Source organism: Colius striatus, chromosome 9 (assembly GCF_028858725.1).
Source record: "Colius striatus isolate bColStr4 chromosome 9, bColStr4.1.hap1, whole genome shotgun sequence".
NCBI classification, from domain to species: domain Eukaryota; kingdom Metazoa; phylum Chordata; class Aves; order Coliiformes; family Coliidae; genus Colius; species Colius striatus.
In genome coordinates this window covers 34,452,064-34,470,362 of record NC_084767.1, presented here as the reverse complement: position 1 = coordinate 34,470,362, position 18,299 = coordinate 34,452,064, and the positions used below count along the sequence as shown (strand labels likewise).

The window sequence follows — 18,299 nt, the reverse complement described above, 5'->3', positions numbered from 1 at the left end:
TCATGGACTCTAGTCTATTTATTTTCATGATTAATTTGAGCTGTCAGAATACAGCACTAATTTGGATGTGCTATCCAGGCTTGAGGAAAGTTGTCCAGATGTAATATACTCAGCAATAAACTGGTTATGCAAACATCATTTGCACTTCTGCAGGCATCTTCTTATTCCAGAACTTTTTGTACTGAGGAGTAGAGGGGAATTACTCTGCTACAAAGAAAAGTCATCCAACTTGTGCCAGTTAGCAAGCGCTGCTAAATGAAGAAAACACAGCAACAGCCGACAGTTCTGGTTGTAATGGAGTATTCATTCCGGTTAGCAGAGGAAGCGCTTTAATAGGAATGTGTGAAATGTAGGAGTTTATAAAAGAGAGCCTATATCTGTTTTGGAAACATGTTTTTTGAAGGAAAGGTTCAGGCAACATAAAAAATAGTCTATGAAGTGCTGGCATAACATAAAAAGTACATTTTACAAAACTTATTCAAAGTGGGAGCACATATATGTGCTATGTATAAGAAAGTATATATACATTGTATGTATACACATACAGGTGTGTCTACATCTATGTATTTTAAACATTCTGTAAAACATATACACACACAGAAACATAACTGTGTGTATGTAATTTGTAGATAAACATGTACTCATTTACATGTACTCATCAACACCACTCTTTAGAGAATACTGGTCTAGATTAGAGTATCAGCAAACTGTGATGCTGGCCTGCTCCCACTTAAAGCTGTAGCTAAACAAGGTTTATGGAACAAGATGGGGCAGCCGAGTATTACAGAGTGTCATAGATCAGGCATCCACTGCAGCTCTGTTCTCTGTGTCTGTAATATTTTTAAATAGACGTTCAGGTGTTTGTCCCGCAGTCTCGGTGCCAGCACCGTAACGGGGGATCGCACGACCGACTTTATCACTCTCCTGTTCCATCGTGCCCGTAACAGCTGACACCTCCCACCTGTTTGCAGTCGAGCCGGCCGCCTCTGCCTCTTTTGTCCCGGGGCGAGACCCGTCGGTCAGCGTGGCGGAGTTCCCGCCCCCGGGGCGCGGCCTGTGCGCCCAGCGATGCTGCGCTCGCGCGGGCCGGCGCTGGGCTCCTCCTGCTGGGCGGTGGAGGCGCCGCCCCGCGCCCACGCGTGAATCAGCTGATCTGCGCCCCGGCAGCCGGCCGGCCCAGGGGGCGAGTGCGCGGGTGAGGTGGCTTGCGGCCGCGGTTGGGGGAGACGTGAGGGCAGCCCGAGTCACGTGGGGCTCCGGCGCGCGCGAGTGCGGGACGTACACAGACGCGGTCTCGCGTATTCCGGCTCCGCGCTGCCTTCGGGCCCCCGCTGCCGCTCGGCCCCCGCGTGGGGCAGCGCACCCCACACATTTCCCTGGGCCGCTGCGGCAGTGCAGGTGCTGCCCTGGCTGCCGGGCAACAGGTGGGGAAACTTCAGCGGAGGGCGCTGAGGGGCTGCGAGGGAAGCGGCTCCTCTCTTCCCAAAGGGAAGTGGGGAGTGCAGTGGTGTGTCGGGGACCGGCCTGGCCCAGGCACCGGGGGCCGGCCCGCCGCACTCCCTGCGCCTCACACACCTGAGCACTAGGACAACAGCGTATGCTGTTGTGTGGCTCTGGTGATCGGGGACAGGCCCCTTCTCAGCCAGGGACTGGGCCTGAGACTGCCTAGGGTTGCCGGCTATCCAACTGTTCTCACTGGCTGAGAGGCTGGTAGAGCAAAAGTTAGTAAAGGAGCCCTCCCTTTTGATGGGAGGAGACCACCTGAACTTTAAATAGTATGTCCCTTATCTCCTTTCACATAATTCGTTTCGAAGTCTTTTTGCTGTGCATGACTTGATCAGGATTAAATGCTGTTCTAGCTTTGTGAGTCTATGAAATGATAGTCCTAGCACGTCTGCAGTATCTTCTACAGATGATGTACTATGCTATCACTCTCACAGACCTCATCTTCCAGTGCAAAAACCTTCTGGTGAGACACTGGGGAGCAGCTGGAGGAGTCATAAATGACTGGTGGTTGATCACCGCAGCAGTAGTGCATCAGCTTACCAAAACTAGCTATGCTTAGTGACTTTAAGTTTCTGCAGGGTTGATGGTTTTCAAGAAAGCACCTGAATGTGTGCTAAGCTAGGAAGCTGTAATTTCAAAAGGAAAAGGGAAAGGGATTTAAAAAAATTACTCTCTTACAAGTTTTTTAAGTTTCAAATTTTTGTGTACTATAGCAGATAGTTTTCAGCAGCCTTCTTTTAGCTGATACTAAACCCGATCTTCATTGTGTGTTTTTTTTTTTCCAGTTCCTGTTATTACTGTCATATCTTGTTTGCTATTGTCCCTCATTCACTGGAACTGTCATTAAAAGTATTTGAGCGTTCATCTGCAGGAATCACTGCTTTTAGTAGCAAGTTGTTTTGTTTTGCCTCAAGTACATATTAATCACAGAATGTTAAAAGCAGCAACTGTACCTAGTTGGTGCTGACCAAAGCACAAGGACTTCTTGAAATTGTAATGCATTACACATGAACCATAGTTGGCAATAATAAATGAAATATATGTAGAGAAGACTAATGTTGACAGCTCTGTTTTGAGCCAGGAAGCTTGGAAGTAACCTGCTTCAGAACCTGAGTAGATAATTTTGTGTAACAAGTCTTGGTAGCATAAGTTATTGCTAAATATGATGCAACAAAATTTATTAAGTGTGTTTGTAAGTAAGTAAACTTTAAAAGTATAAGTAAACCTATATGAAAGTTGTAGCACTGATAGTAGTGCTTATTAACTACAGCAGGTAAATAAGTGCACGAGACTGATGAAAGTTCTGCTGTTTCTGAAAGTCACAGGCATACCATTTGTTCCTGTTCAGCATTAAATGTAATATTATGTTTATATCTATCATGCTTGTTAAAGAATGGTCAGTGTCCTGTGAAGATGTAGTAGTGAGAGTAACGTTTACACCACATCATTTCTTGCTATGGCAGTTATTATGGTGTGGTAGTGTTTGATGTTTGGAGAATTTGAATTGATCTCCTACTCTGTAAGTGGAAAGTATGACATCAGTGTCATGCTAGTGACCATCTGTCTGCAACACAAATCCATTTCATAATTTGGCACTATCTGTCACACTTCGGTTTTTTTCTTCTTGCAGTGTTGAGGCAAAAATTCTTGAAAGTAAATGTGTAGTCAGAGCAGTGCATGTGCTGTTATCACACCTTCCATACCAGGAGAATGATGTATTGTGCCTGCCTGTCTGCTTCCGTGAACCTTAAACCCAATAACAATTCAAGTAGTCTTAGTAATGTATATGTAATGCTGCAACATATTACAGAAATGTCAAAAATCATAAAGGAAAATTGCATATTGAGAAGAAGAAACTTTATACTCATAATCGCCTTCCTTAGTTTGTAGCTGTGACCAAATGACTTGTATTTTGTATTAGCTGTGAAATGGGAATAGTGTTGTACAGTCCTAGGAGCGGATGAAAATTTGCACTGAACTTGAAAATTACTTTTAAATGTCTGAAAGATGTCTCATTTGTGTAAAGAAAACAGTTTGACTATCATTTTCCTTAATACATATGAATGGTTAGTAATGCAACCTGAAGTGTGAGCTTTTGTGAAGTTCACAAAATGTATTATCACTGTCACATCATTCTCATTTCTAGTGCTATCAGCAACATCACCAGGCCGCTCGCACAGATCACTCAGCCCACCCCCGCTGAGGGGACAGGATCACTACATATACAGTATGGATGATGCTTTATTCCCACTAGTTGTTTACACCATGTGCTTTTATCTGCTAACATAAGCACTTCCTTTCACTCCACCTGGTGCCCACCTCTTCTGTACTCTCCACTTCTCATGTTACAACCTGAGATCTTCTGGATGCCTACAACACTGTGGATTTCCTAATTACATAGTTTTTTTTACTGAGCCTTGAAGGGAGCCTTTTACTTGAGACTTATAAAAAAGCTTTAACTTTGTTTTGTTGTGATCAGAAGTTTTCATTAGAATTACAATAAATTTTTGTGCAGTTGAAGCTCATGAAAATAAAAGAAATTCTTTGATCCCTTAAAAAAAACCCAATCTCCCTAAATTACAGGGGCCAAAAAATTTAAGCCTCAGTTCCCTAATCCTAAATAAGTATATACAATGTAAATGATACAATTGTTGATACTTTAACTCTGTGAAAGCTCACATCTCTTTGTCAGAGTCACTGATACATAGTAGGGTAAAGTGACTTTGAGTAGGCTAAAAAGCCACCACAGTGTACTTACCCAGAGTAAGAACACATGATGAAGTTAGAAGTTCCAAAAACATGTTTCCATTTTCCGGTGATATTTCATCCTTTTGCTAATAGTTTGAAAGTTAATTTTTACATTTGTGGGTTGGTTGGGGTTTTTTCTGTTTCAGCTGAGGAAGGAGAGACGGAAATGTCTTCAAAGCAGTATCTTTCTGTTGACAAGTCTGGCCTTCTGTTTGTAGAAAGTATGCTCTTGTTTTGTTTTGTTTTACAACAAAGTGCATATGACTTACCACAATGCTGTTCTGTCATATTAATTTGATTTTGTATTTTGATGGGTCTTTATCTCTTTGTGATATGTTCTTTGCCAACCTTGAAGCCTAAATCGCTATTTTTAGTGTCCTGTATTTGGAAAACTGGAAATATTTGATATGATGTGTTGCTGTTTCAGTCTATAGAGGTCTACTTGGTATTTTATTATTCAGAGCAATCTAGTGAAATTGTTGGAATATGTGTTAGTTGTTTCAGTTATTTATCAGCTTGATGATTACTGTTTCCAAGTGTGAATCGAAGCTTCTGTACGCAAGTTGCAGTTTTACATGTATTGTCTCTTGAAATCAAGACTGGCCTAATTCTGTTTCTGTTTTCTGTATGTTAGAAGTTCATATTACTCATTCTGTATTTTTTCTTGGAGATGTTTTTTCTTAAAAGACCATTATATTAAGTAATTTATTTTCTAGTTTTGTCACAGATAGGAACTAGAAAAAAGCAAAAAGTCTAAAAGATTTATGTAGGAAAGTTACTTTATTTGAATAAATACAATTACATACATGCATTACTATAACTAACATTTTTAACACTTCATCTAGTAAGGCAGTAGATGACAGAAAATTCCAATTATTCCAATATTTAAAAGACAGACTATAAGAAGCAAAGATTAACTGTAGCTTTGTTTTATTACAAGAAAAATAATAAAAGCCACCTTAATGAAGATGGGAAGGTTTGAAGCTCAACTGGGAAAATTCAACAGCTGAAAAGACAAAAGCCTAACTAGAGCAGGCACTTTTTTTATCCCTGCCTTCCATGGTCTTGTATCTTCATAGATACTGTGCTGCCAGATTGCATGAAGAACTGTTTTGAACTCTCAATTGTCTTTCTTTAATAGAAAATAGAAATACCTTTTATTGGTACTGTGTGCTTTGATTTGAGAATGTGGTTACATATTCATCTCAGCCATTTTCTGCTCGATTTGTTCACCTTGTAAGTTTAGCTTGAGTGTAGAATTCTGTCTTAAATTTAGAGTAAAAATGGATCAATTTGATGCATTGTGAGTGATGTACTGAGAATTATAGGAGACATTGATGTTAATTTCTGCATTTGAACTGGGTTTTGTTCAGTCTTTAAAATAGACCTATTGTGAGGTGAGTAGATAGGACAAGCCTGGCTGTTTCACTTTTGTGTGCCAACTCGATGTGAGTGAACTATAAATACTTCAACCATTCTCGTGTTGTGGAAAGGCTTATTTATTTAAAATGGTATCTAAAGCTTTGCTTCTTGGGTTTGTTTTCTTTTGTTGTTGTTTTTTTATATTTAACGTTATTTGCAATTAAGTGCTTTGGTTTGTTTTACAGATTGTGGAAGCTATATTGTTCCTTCTGAAAGAGAAATGATATGGTGGTGATGGAGTGCTGCCACTGACAGATGGACTCACAGGAAAGAAGGTGAGAATGAGCAGCTAAGTGAAGCTTCCTGAAATATGCCAGCTCATGATCATCCTGTGTAATTATTAAGTGATGTCAGCGTACCCTTTATGTAACTTACACTAAAGGTAAGAAGTAATAGCTTTAGTTTGTCTGGAACACTCAACTTATTGTAACAGCAACTTTTTAAATTTGGTGTAACTGTGAAAGGATAGCCATAGGCTATAAACTTGACAGTAATATTGTCTGGTGAACAGCAGATCATGCCTGTTACCTGCACCTGTGAGTTTTCATTCTGGATCAGTAGCCCTTCAGTAGACTATTCCTTTGCTCCTAGTTTCTTCCACTAAGATACATTAGAGAGGTTAGATGTCTTTCAAATGGAAAAATAGTGTCTTGTAGTAAATCCTGGCATGCGAATGTCCACCGGTATCTGAAGGTTTATTAAGTGTCCAAACCCCAAATATCAGGCTTTGGATTGAATTTAATGCACAGTATGTTAATGAAAACTCTGTGTATTACCATGTTGTGTTCTCTGGTGTGCTTTGCCCAGCTAAGTAAAAATCTGTCATTCAATTTTAGGTAAATGTCCTAACCATGGTGCTGGATTTTTCTAACTTTTTTTTCTGGACTGTATATTACTCAATTGATTCCTTTTTAGTTTACTTCTGTTCTAAACATATATCCCATGTATTTAAAATGCAAGATAGACTCTGTATTTTAATGCTGTATATGTGATTTGGATTAAATTAGTTATCTGAATTTTAGAATTGTGAGTACTTGGCTGTTATCTTTTTCTTGGTTGTTTTATTTTTTCCCCCTTTTTATACAGAAAGAGAGGTAATTCTCTTAGTTGTTTTCGTTTTGAAAATTTCAGAGCCAGATTATGCAAAGGTATTGTTCATCCTACGCACAGCAGTTAGCAAAATGTTTAGTTTAAGAAATCAGTAGTCTACTCAAATTACTTTGAATGTTCTACTTGCTTAAGTTGTCTACAATGTGGCCTATCAGACTGGCATTTTCTGGGAATACATTTGCTTTTTTGTGCTCTTTCTTCTAGACAAAGACTGCCATTCCATCAAAGCTTTTCTCACTTCCTTAAATATATAACTTTACAAGTTCATGCAAAGATGCAAGAACTGATTTATGTGGGGAATAAATGTCTTCACTGTTGGCAAATATTGAGCTAAACCTACTTTTTCTTGCAGGATATATAACAATCTATTCTATATCAAGTTTTAAAGAAATGTAAAGAAAACTTTTAATTTAAATTGGAGTGCTCTTAGTCTGATGTTTAAAATTTACTTTTTGTGCTTGTTTAAATCAAGCGATTCCACAAATTGTTAGAACTATGTGCTTGTTGTCAAAGTTCTAAGGAATATAACTCCGCTGAATGAGAGAAGCTGCTGACAGAGCATTCAAACAAGAGTATGATGAAGTGTTATATGAATTTTGGACAGTTCCAGTCACTCCTGCAAGCCCAGATACTTGTGGTTTAGTATCTTTTTTTTTTTCCTCTTGGTTCAATCGATTTGGATAACTTGCCTATAAGAATCCAAGAAACTCATTAAGGGGAAAAAAAACCCCACACCACCTCATATTTTGCTTTAAAGGTAGAAATGAAAGTATATAAAGAAGGAGCTCTTACAGTTGTTCTGAGGATGCTGTGAATGCTAGCAATAGTTTTACAGTAAAATCTGCACACAATGCATCCGTTGCTTAACTACCGACTTTTAAAGCAAATGTTATTTGAGATGTATATATGTATTTCCAACACACTTGATGTTCTGTGGAACTGATAAAAACATGATTGTAAGGCTGTTTTTCCTGCATTTTAATTTCCAAAAGCTGAATAATAAAAACAATGACTAAAACCTGATAAATAAGAAATGTTCCTTCTGCTTTCTAAAACAAGAGTGTTAAATCTCACTGTTCAGGTAGGAACAGAGTTGCTAACGTGTGGGTAGAACTGATGCAACTATCTCTCAGTATATAATGGCAGAATTGTTGCTCCTTGCTGTAAGCAAAAAATACATATATTGTGAGTGCTAAACCTCACTGAGCCCATGAAGACTAAATCTATGGTAAATAAATGCATCTTCAAGTTTACTGGTGACAAGAACAGCTGCTTTTCAGGCAGTAAAGCACAAATGGAAAAAAGAACTTGAAGATTTCAAATAGCAGCTGCTTGGTTTTCATTTAAATAACATCTTAATTAAGGTTACCAAGTTGTAATTGAAATATGTTGATTCTTGAAATTGAAGCGAATACCTGAACTACTAAGCCTGTCTGACATGTGAAAAGCAAACTATGTGTTGCTGAACCACAGGAAACCTGAAGCTGATTCTATATTTCCTCCAATCTTCTTGTAGCTCAGAAGAGGCAGAAGGAACCAAAGAGAGAGGCTTGGTCTATGTTTGGAAGGCTGGTTCCTGCTCTGTGACTCCAGAAAGGCTTCCAGGCCTCAGTGGAAAGACTGTTATACAGGCAGCCCTTGGAATACATCATGGGTTACTTTTGTTAGAAGGTAATAAACATTTTAATTGTAAAGATTTGAGGCAATAACAAAATTTTAGTCATTGTAAAGTTTTCTTCTTTAATTTTTTTTTTCATTTTATCCACCTCATAACTTTTAAATTATTAGATTTTTAAATTTGACAATGTTTCCTTCCTAGTTTTAAGTTACTTAAAAAAATTAGAAATTATATGCATAATGTCTTCTTTGATACTTTTTTTTTTCTTTTAACAATGGTTCTGAATCTCGTATTCAAAGATGTTACTGTAATCTGAGCCGTGTTAGCTCAAAATGACATTTCTTGTGATGTTTCTCAAAAAGGACGGTACAGCAAGAGATTCTTTTGTGTAGGAGCTTTGGTTTCTGCGTGCTTCTGGAAAAATGTGTAGCTAGTAGATACATTAGAGTGAATCTTGATTTGTGAGCAGTTTGACTCTGTGAATCAAAGTATTTCTAAAAGCCAGTCCCTTTAAATATTTGCATAGCTTGATCCTTGTTTGTACTGACCAATGAGCATACAGTTGTACACACTAAAATGGAAGTTGCTGCTTTGATTTTTCTGTTTTTGGAGAAAGGATTCCAAATTATTGGTGAGCCTGCAATAATCACCTCTTCTCTACTGGAGTTGTGATGGAGCTCTAGTGGTTTTTTTAGAACATGTTACTTTCATAATTAAAAGGACTTTTTGCATGTGTGTTCTTGTCCCATGAGGAACGTTGTTTTTGGGTATGATTTGTGATTTTTCTGTCACTGTGAAAACAATTGCTGATTTTAACAATAGATTTCTGCTTTTCTTTTCAATTAAGCAAAGTAAGTTGAACTGACATTGCTGCAATCTTTTTAAGTAAAGGTAATGAAACTTTGCAGAGGTACAACATCAAACCAATGCAAGATACAGTTATATACACCCCCATTCCTCCCACCCCTGCTTTCTTCTACCTATCAGGGCAATCCTGCCATACGAACAAACAGTGACAAACAGTACAGTTTGGTGATGCTAGATCTGCATATGGACTGATGAGTTCTGTACTTAGTCACCCTCTTCACACATGAGTGTGTGTCCTTAGTATATTGTGTTTTTTGAAAATAGATAGGACCAATAAGTAGATTTAACTTGGCTATAGTAGAATTTTCAGCAGAAAAGCATTACTTAGTTTAACAGTAAATGCATGCACAGAGCTATGTTAGTGTGAGATATAAAACTTACCAGCAGTATCATAGAGAGCAACCAGCAGTCTCCACATATCAATACATAGTTTTGCTGAGCCCCAGCGTAAGCTAAAAATTGATACCTGTTTGTCCGAATCTCTCTTGGAATTTTTGTATTGGTTTAACTTCATTAGACTCATGTTAGGCTTTTTTTTTTTTTTTTTTCCCTCCCAGATGGCGAGGTCTACAGTTTTGGAAAACTTCCATGGAGATCAGGACTGGAGAAGTCATATGCTAATACTCCTATCTTAGAAAACACTTTACTTGGGCATCATGTTATTACAGTAGCAGCTGGAAGCTTCCATAATGGAGTTGTGACTGAAGGTGGTGTGGTGTACATGTGGGGGAATAATTCTGCTGGCCAGTGTGCAGTTGCTAATCAATTATGTGTGCCAGAGCCACAGCCCATCAGCATTTGTGATTCTGAAACCAATCCTCTTTTGTCAGTAAGGATTTTGCAGCTGGCATGTGGAGAGGAGCACACACTGGCGCTATCACTCAGCAGAGAGATATGGGCTTGGGGGAGTGGCTGCCAGCTTGGTCTCATAACTACAACTTTCCCAGTGACAAAGCCACAGAAGGTAGAGCACCTGGCAGGACGTGTTGTGCTTCAGATTGCTTGTGGAGCCTACCACAGCCTGGCTCTGGTACAGTGTCTCCCTGTGCAGGAAATGAAGCCCATCCCAGAGAGATGCAATCATTGCAGTCAGCTCCTCATTACCATGATGGACAAGGAAGATCATGTTATCATTTCAGATAGTCACTGTTGCCCTCTGGGTGTCGCACTGTCTCATAACCAAGCAGAAAACCATGCCTTCTGTCCTCTGTTGGAGACCCTAGAAGGAAAAAGTGTAACAGGTGGCCAAAGTGAAGACTGTCAGAAGCCACCTGTGGAAGAACATACGCTTGTTGCTTTAGTATCTGGTGGAGCAAGTGTGCTTGCCAGTAATGATGGACAGGAAGACAGTGGAATTTCTAGTCCAGGGAATGTTCTGTTCCCAGACAAAAAAGAAGTGAATGAGTACTCAGTCAGTTTATCAGATCATTCATTAAGTGAGAGCCTGGAGAAAAACATCTGCACAGAACAAGAGCAGGTTGGTACGATAGTAACTAGCTCTTAATTTGCTACAACTACTGTTGTGTATGTGACAATATTAGTATTTTCACAAATAAAAGTTCTGTTAGTTTAATGTAGCTGTGGTGGTCTTGTAGTTTCAAAGTATTTTGTGATGTTTTTTTTAAATCCTCCATCCTTCTTCAATTGTAAGCGTTTAATGTGAGCTGTAGTCTCTCCTCTTCATGGTCCACAGTACAGAACGTTGTAAGCCAATTTCCCATTGTCTAACTGTTTTATGATGCATGAGTTTCTCATTTGTGTGGAGCAGTAAGCTGCCTCACAAATCTGTCTTAATTTCTCAGATAAACAAATCTAAATTGCAATTAGAAATTGTAAAGGTAACATTGAAACGTTGACCAAAAGGCTTCTAATGCTCATCGGGTAGAGGTGGTATAAACTTATAAATAGGAATGGGAAATGCCCAAGTACTACTCTATGTGATATAGAATATGGTTAAACAATACTGCTTTGATGCTATAGCAGAACAGTGAAGTAATAATTTCTTAGAAGCATCAGGAAATGGTTAATGTGAAGGGTCGAGAGCTGTCTCCAACTCCTCACCAAAATACGTTTTCCAGGTTTTTGAATAAAATCTTATTTGGAGCGGGGGTAAAAAGATTCAACCCAAAAGCCAATAGACCAAATCCAAAATCTTGCAGTACAGTCTGTCAGTCCCTATGGAAGTGCTGTTGGATGGTTTATAGTAAAGATGTTGACTGTAAGGAAAACTGCCAGTCTGTGGCCCAGTGTGCAAAATGCATAGCAGAATTCTGGAAGTTTCTTTTGGTGTTGCAAGTGTGTAGACATCAATTTATTTTTTTTATATAATTACAGTAAGAAATTTGTCATAATGGTTCTGGGAGATAAATGTCACAGTGCCTAATAAATAGTTGTGTTATCACCTCTTTTGGGGAAAAAAGTATTAAAAATAACTTGCAGAATCACCAAGTTAGTGGATAGTTTGTGTTCCTCTTCTGAGAGAAACTCAATACAGAGTAATAAACATTGTATGAACACAGTTGTCCTTTTTGCTAAATACAAATTCATTCCAGCAGTTGTGGACTCCTCAGGCTCATGTGAGAACTCCTGGCACTAGGAAATTGGTGACTAACACAGTTTCATTCTCCCTTTCTCAACTCCTTATGCCTGGAATGTTTCTAGACTGTTTCCTTTGCACAGTCCCAGGAATAAACAAGCCTGGAATGGATTCGCTGAATCTTAACACAATAGAGCATACATGTGAAGAGCAGAGATGAGGACTAATACAATGTTTCAGCATTAGTAAATTCCTTGGTTTCTTTTCATGTTCTTGTACAAATTGAGTTTGCTTTTCTCTGTTGCTAGGCATGCCTTTCATAAATGAAGTATGAGTAAATAGGACCAATCCCAATCTTTTAGCCTAACGACCAAAAAAAGTCAAAGATTGTTTTCCTTCTGGCAGAATAAAATTAGCTATAATATTTATGGTAATATTTACCACCAGATACTACGCAGGAAAATGGGACTTTGCCATCTTTGTTTTATCATTCATACTATTTGTCAAATATATGTGCATGTCATCTTGTGCATTTTTTCTTATTCAGTGGGTAAATTGATGGCTTTTGTAAGTGACTTAATTTTTAACTAAGCTTTATATGGATACAAAAGTAGCATACGAGGACACAGCCCAGACTGGTCTTAAGATAGACATTGCAAAATGAATCCATGAATCATGGCTTTTCTTTTAGCGTATCAAAGAGAACTTATCACTCTGTAAATACAGCATGCTCAGTGATGTCAGAAGTCGGAAATTAGCCTAAATTTAATTCACTTTTATATTTTTTTGCAAAGATCCATTTTTTTGAACACTTAAAACCCCAAACAAAAAAATCAAAAGACAGACCCATAGCCTCTTACAGATTAACTAGAAGACAAGTGCAATAGACAAAGCACAGTCCACATTGAAATGCTACTTGGTCCTACCTTAAAAAATATGTTTCTGTGAAAACAGTGTGCACCCAAGTATGAAAAGCTTCCTCATAATGTCTTGTTCAGTATAGTACATAGTCTGAATAAGGAACATATATATCATCATCCTACTGTAATGTGCTCTCTGGTATGATTGTCTTCCATTTTTCTTTGGTTTTAGCCTTCTCGAGAAGAGCAACTTGGTGCTTGTATCCCTGGCCCTCCAGGTACCAGCACATCTGCCTTGAACAGCTTGGTGGCATCTTGTGCATCAGCAGTTGGTGTGAGAGTAGCTGCTACATATGAAGCTGGGGCATTATCTCTGAAGAAAGTAATGAACTTCTATGGCACACCTTCAAGTGAAACAGGATCTCAATCTGGCAGTGCTTCCCCAGGGCCTGAAGCTCTGAAAGACAGTCGAGAAGAGCAGGTCAGACTGGAATCCATGCAGGGGAAGAAGAGTTCCAGTTTAGTAGATATTAGAGAGGAAGAATCTGAAGGCGGTAGTCGAAGACTTTCCCTGCCTGGCTTGTTGTCACAAGGTAAAAAAAACATGTTGGTAAAAGCAACTGGAAAAGTCAGAATAACGTGGAGGTTTATAGCTGAAAATAAAACATTTCTTTAACACAAATCTAATAATCTGTTAAAGGTATTTATGAATTTTTAACTCTGTCTTGAGACTTGAAAGCAGTGGAGGGAGTGAAGACTAGCAGATACTGCATGCTAAGAAAGCTGAAGTGTAGTGGGTTTAGGAATGGCCTTTCTTGGTAAAGCAGGCACACTGAAGCAGTCTGGGTATCTAATTGCAAAACAACAGTAAGCTGTCTTTCATAGAGGTTGCACAGCAGATAAAAAAAATCTATGTGGCCTGTAATCTCAACTGTATTGGACTGGTTTTGAGGCAGGGGCCCAGAAATGTGCCAGTTCCCACTGCCTAACTTCACCTTCACCTAACTGCCTTCTTACCTCATAGATTTTAGTGTTGTTAATTACTCTGAATGGGTACATGGTTTAGTTCTATATTGATCGTGTATCTAAGGAGAGATTTCAGTAAGTATTGGAATTTTTTATTCATTGCAAAGATGTATTTTCTTTTAAAACATACTTTTTAAATGTATAGTTTTTTGTTTCATTTGCTTCAGCATAACTACATAATTTTCATGTGTGTGTTATCCTTTAACAGGTGGTAAAAATTAGTTGGGATATGTCTACTTCTAGCACATGTTACTACTGTGTATCAGTAACCTATCTTCTTAGGAGTCAGTCTTTGCTCTCAAGATCTCTTTAACAAGTCTTCATAGATTATCTCTAATGGTATTGTTACCATGTAACGTGCAGTCTGAGTGATATATTTACCTCAAATTATGAACAATTTTTCTATCTCCTGGCCTGTTTTCAGTTTCTCCTAGGCTCTTAAGGAAGGTAGGACGGGCAAAAATGAGGACTGTAGCTCTGACTCCAACCTACAGTGGTGAGGCTGATGCACTTTTACCCTCTTTGAGAACGGAGGTGTGGAGCTGGGGAAAGGGGAAGGAAGGACAGCTAGGGCATGGTGATGTGCTCCCAAGGTGAGATTTCTTTGATAAATGTTATTCAGTATTTTACTAGGAAATTTTGACTATTCAGCTTCGTCAAATTCTCAAATTTGGTCAACTGCCTTGCCTTGTGTTCATGGTTTTTTTAAGTGTTCTTTTTAAGATACACTCAGATTTCTCCAAGTAATATGTTTTGTGCTGTATTGTTACTGAACATCAGTCGGTTATGGTTTTTCCCTTTGTAATCTCCAAATTGATGAAGTTTTATCATTAGCTTCTGCTCTTCATGACCCTTTTGACCAAGCTGGTTTATTGCCAAAAGACTCTACATATATTTGCTTTTTTCAGTTTGTTTTAGGGAAAAAAAAACACTTGGAATTAATCTTTGTGCTCAGAATACCTCTGATAATCTGTTTTTCTTCCCACTGCCCTCTTATGTGTTCTGGGGATTGACAGGCTTCAGCCACTATGTGTGAAAAGCCTAGATGGTAAAGAAGTGATTCACCTTTCTGCTGGTGGCCACCATTCCTTAGCACTCACTGCCAAATCCCAGGTACAAGTGAATGCTGTCATTTATTGCTTATCTGTGACATAACCATCATGTCTGGTGTTTGTTAGGTTTTTTTGTTTCTTTTGTTCCCAACTTTTGTTCCCATTTGTGGGAGGCAACCTTTAAGAAGTGTGGAATTTTAATTCTGTTTTGGCCAAAATTCTGCATGGACCATCAACGTCATGTTTAAAGATTGCAGTGACTTGATTTGGTGCATTCTGTTTCTGAATATGAGATGACTATTTGTGAAAATAGGAAGACAGTAGCAATTAGGGAAGTGCTTCTCAGTACATGAATCTTACAGCCTTGACTTGTATGTGTTTACACACTTGATGTGTTGTGCTACTACAATTCAGTATGTGTCCGTGTATATAAATTTTAAGTTCTAGTGTTTAGCTGTGTTTCCTACAGGTGTATTCATGGGGCAGTAATATCTCTGGCCAGCTGGGTCACTTGAACTCCCCAACAACAGTCCCTCGTCTTGCAAAGGTATCTCCTGTTTTCTGTATTTTTCTGTCTTTCGATTTAGGGTTCCTTCTTATACAAGTAAATGCAAAGTAATTTCTATAAACTGCTGTTGTGTATGGATCTGTGCACCATATAGTAATAGAGCCCGTGATTTCTTTGGCTTATACTGTGAATGTTATCCTGAGATAAGCTTGTGAAAATCTACTCAAGAAATCCTTACACAGACTTCTACTGTTTTTTGGCCACGTTGAAGTTCTAAAACTGAGAAATGTGTTAGATTCTGTCTTCTCAAATTTCACCTCTACCTTATTTTTTGTTTGCTTGATATTGGTGTTGCAGTGCTGAAACTTTTAAGTACTTTGGGACACTTTTTGTTCTAAACAATTGCTTCTAGTGGTTTTAGCTTTACTAGACCATGACCACATTTTTTGTTTCTTTCCAGAACTATTTTTGCAGTGGGATTTCTGTTTGTTTTGAACTTCTCATCACACTGGGTGAATAGCCAAATAACGATTTTGGAATTAGACCAGATCCTTTCCTATGTTTTTTAGCACTTGTTGTGGTGTAAAACTGGCTACAGTTTTTCTGCTTAAGACTTATGCAAATTAACGTACAGCATGTTAAGTATCTCCTAAATGTGTAGATTTCCCAGTTTGAACATGGAGGGAAGAACAGTGTCCCAACTTGAGTCAAAGTCATCTGATGTCTATTTAAAAACAAGTAATCTATAATTTAAAGGCAAAAAATCAGCCATTATAAAGAAGACCGGGGAAAAATAGATAACTTTCAGTTTACATGCAAGAAATAGATTTATATGAGATGCTCAAGTTAAGTTACCAGTTATACTTTGTCTTTGCAGGTGTCTTACATATGTTCTTATGTATGTGTGTGGCTAGAAGAGTTAAGTACTTTTCTCTCCTTCCAGCTTTGGTTGATGATTTTTAATGTCTTTTCCTTCCTTACGAATTTCAGGTGTGTGGTGATGGTGTTTGGAGTACAGCAGCTGGGCTAGATTATTCCCTCTTCTTAGCAGATGAAGAAGACTTCCAACCTGGTTTATATTACAGTGGCCAGGAAACAACAACAGAAAACAATTTGTGTGAAAATAGCTGTACTAAGAGTCCAGTTTTATTACTTTCCTGTAGTAAGGTGAGTGGTATTTCCTTTAAACTAGTGCAAGTCATACGGATGCTTTTTGGAAATGTTCAACTAGCTTTAAGGATGTCAAGTCAAGTAACTGAATCCTAGCAGTCAAATCAGGACCACAGCTTTTGGAAGGCAGAGAGAGGGCTTAATTAGTATTGTTTTCTTCTCTGTTTCTTGATCTTTCTTTGTTTGAGGAACATATTTCCAATTGTGTTTAATACATTTCCTTCTATGTGTGCATGCTGCAAAAGTGCACCCTTACATTGTGCTCTGTTTTCACCACAGTCTTCATCTGTTTATTCTTCTCTGCTATTGCTCTTTATTTTCCTATTGTTTCTCAAGTGATTGAGGCATTGCCTGCTCTATTCCATTCCACTTCCTATGCATCATGTTAGCAGGCAGAGGGTCCCTCAGATTTCTGCACTATCTCCTTCCCTTCCCCTTCCTTTTTCATGGATGTAAAGGGGAAACTGAGTAAAGACACCAAAATGTACGTTTGAATGTTTATGGGAGAGAGAAGGTATCTCATATTTCCCTTGAAGTTGGAATGAGGTAGGAGAGTGTGTACTCTGTGTGTTCTCCAAATTGTTGGTGTCATTTCAGACCAACCGGAGTTAAGGTAACAAAAAGGAGATAATGAGAGTAGAAAGCAGCTCTTCATCTCTGCCCTTTTGGATCTCATTGCTACTTCCCTAGGTGAAGCAGAATGGCAGTTGCAGGAGGGGTTTTGAGGAGGGACAAGAATTCAGACACTAGGTCCATGGATATGCATGTGCATGTGCACACATGTATGTACACACAAACACACACATTTGATTTCCATCTGTAAGACTGTGCTAGCCATTCCTTCTCTTGTAGGATGACTTGTAGGCTCTTGCAAATCAGAATTGGCCTGTAGATTGTTTAAGGTCTCTGGCTTAATATTTCTAAAGAATCCTCTATTTAACAATGACGGAAATAAATGTAGAGCTCAAATATGGAATTACTGCATCGTGTGAACCAGAATTAGTGAGGAGCCATAGTGCATCAGTGGCACTTCTGCTGACCTTAGGAAAGAATTTTGCTTGCAACTGCTGTGGAAAGCAAATACCTATGGTAATACGACTTGTGATGTTAGTGTAGTTTTTGGTATTAATACAGTTTATTGATACTGTGATGTCACTCTTGTAAATAAATTGGTGTCTTTCATGACAAGCTCAGAGACGGTCATAATATTAAAGCTTTGTTATTATCACTTCCTAATTAATATTAGGAATAGCTGATGTAATGATACTATGTAATATCAACATTTTTTATATAAACAGGAAATATGTTGCAATTTTCAAAGTGACTGAACTTAAGGTCACTGTCTCTTTAAACATTGAGTGCTTGTATGAGTCACCTTAAAAGATGATATATTTCTTGTCTTTCAGGCTATATCAATACTGGGGAAAATGAGCAGCATTTACTAGAAATGTTTCTTCTACTTTTATCAGTCTTATGTTGAGCCAATTTTGAATGAATTGTTTGTCAATGTAGGTAATTAATACCTTTAGGAGCACTAAGTGATAGTATGCTTTATCCTGCATCACCCTGTTTTTCAATTGGAGTGTAAAAAGAAAAATACTTAGAATGATGTGGTTTTCTTTCTCCTTTTCATCTTTCAGGTAGGGTACATAAGCAATGTGATAGCTGGTGGTGACAACTGTTTGGTCTTAGTAGACAAAAATGTAATGGGATATATTGCCAGTTTGCATGAGTTGGCTTCTACTGAGCGAAGGTTTTATTACAAACTGAGCGAGATCAAATCTCAGGTTCTTAGACCTCTTTTAGGTTTAGGTAAGAACTTTTAATATTTTCTTTGATATTTCTGCTATGTTTCACAACAAATTTATTTATGCAA

The 18,299-nt window shown here is 38.3% G+C and overlaps 1 protein-coding gene across 2 annotated transcripts in view; it reads left to right on the top strand.

Annotated features, from left to right (window-relative positions):
* The first annotated feature begins 1,107 nt into the window (after positions 1-1,107).
* Positions 1,108-18,299, top strand: part of ALS2 (alsin Rho guanine nucleotide exchange factor ALS2) — a 40,145-nt gene continuing 22,953 nt past the window's right edge. For both annotated transcript variants that reach the window (XM_062002577.1, XM_062002576.1), the window contains exons 1-10: positions 1,108-1,195; positions 5,862-5,951; positions 8,303-8,457; positions 9,829-10,748; positions 12,900-13,260; positions 14,118-14,286; positions 14,710-14,806; positions 15,215-15,292; positions 16,244-16,420; positions 18,064-18,235. In XM_062002577.1, coding sequence (XP_061858561.1) covers positions 5,932-5,951; positions 8,303-8,457; positions 9,829-10,748; positions 12,900-13,260; positions 14,118-14,286; positions 14,710-14,806; positions 15,215-15,292; positions 16,244-16,420; positions 18,064-18,235 — 2,149 coding nt within the window. In that variant the 5' untranslated portion in view covers positions 1,108-1,195; positions 5,862-5,931. The remainder of the gene's footprint in view (positions 1,196-5,861; positions 5,952-8,302; positions 8,458-9,828; positions 10,749-12,899; positions 13,261-14,117; positions 14,287-14,709; positions 14,807-15,214; positions 15,293-16,243; positions 16,421-18,063; positions 18,236-18,299) is intronic.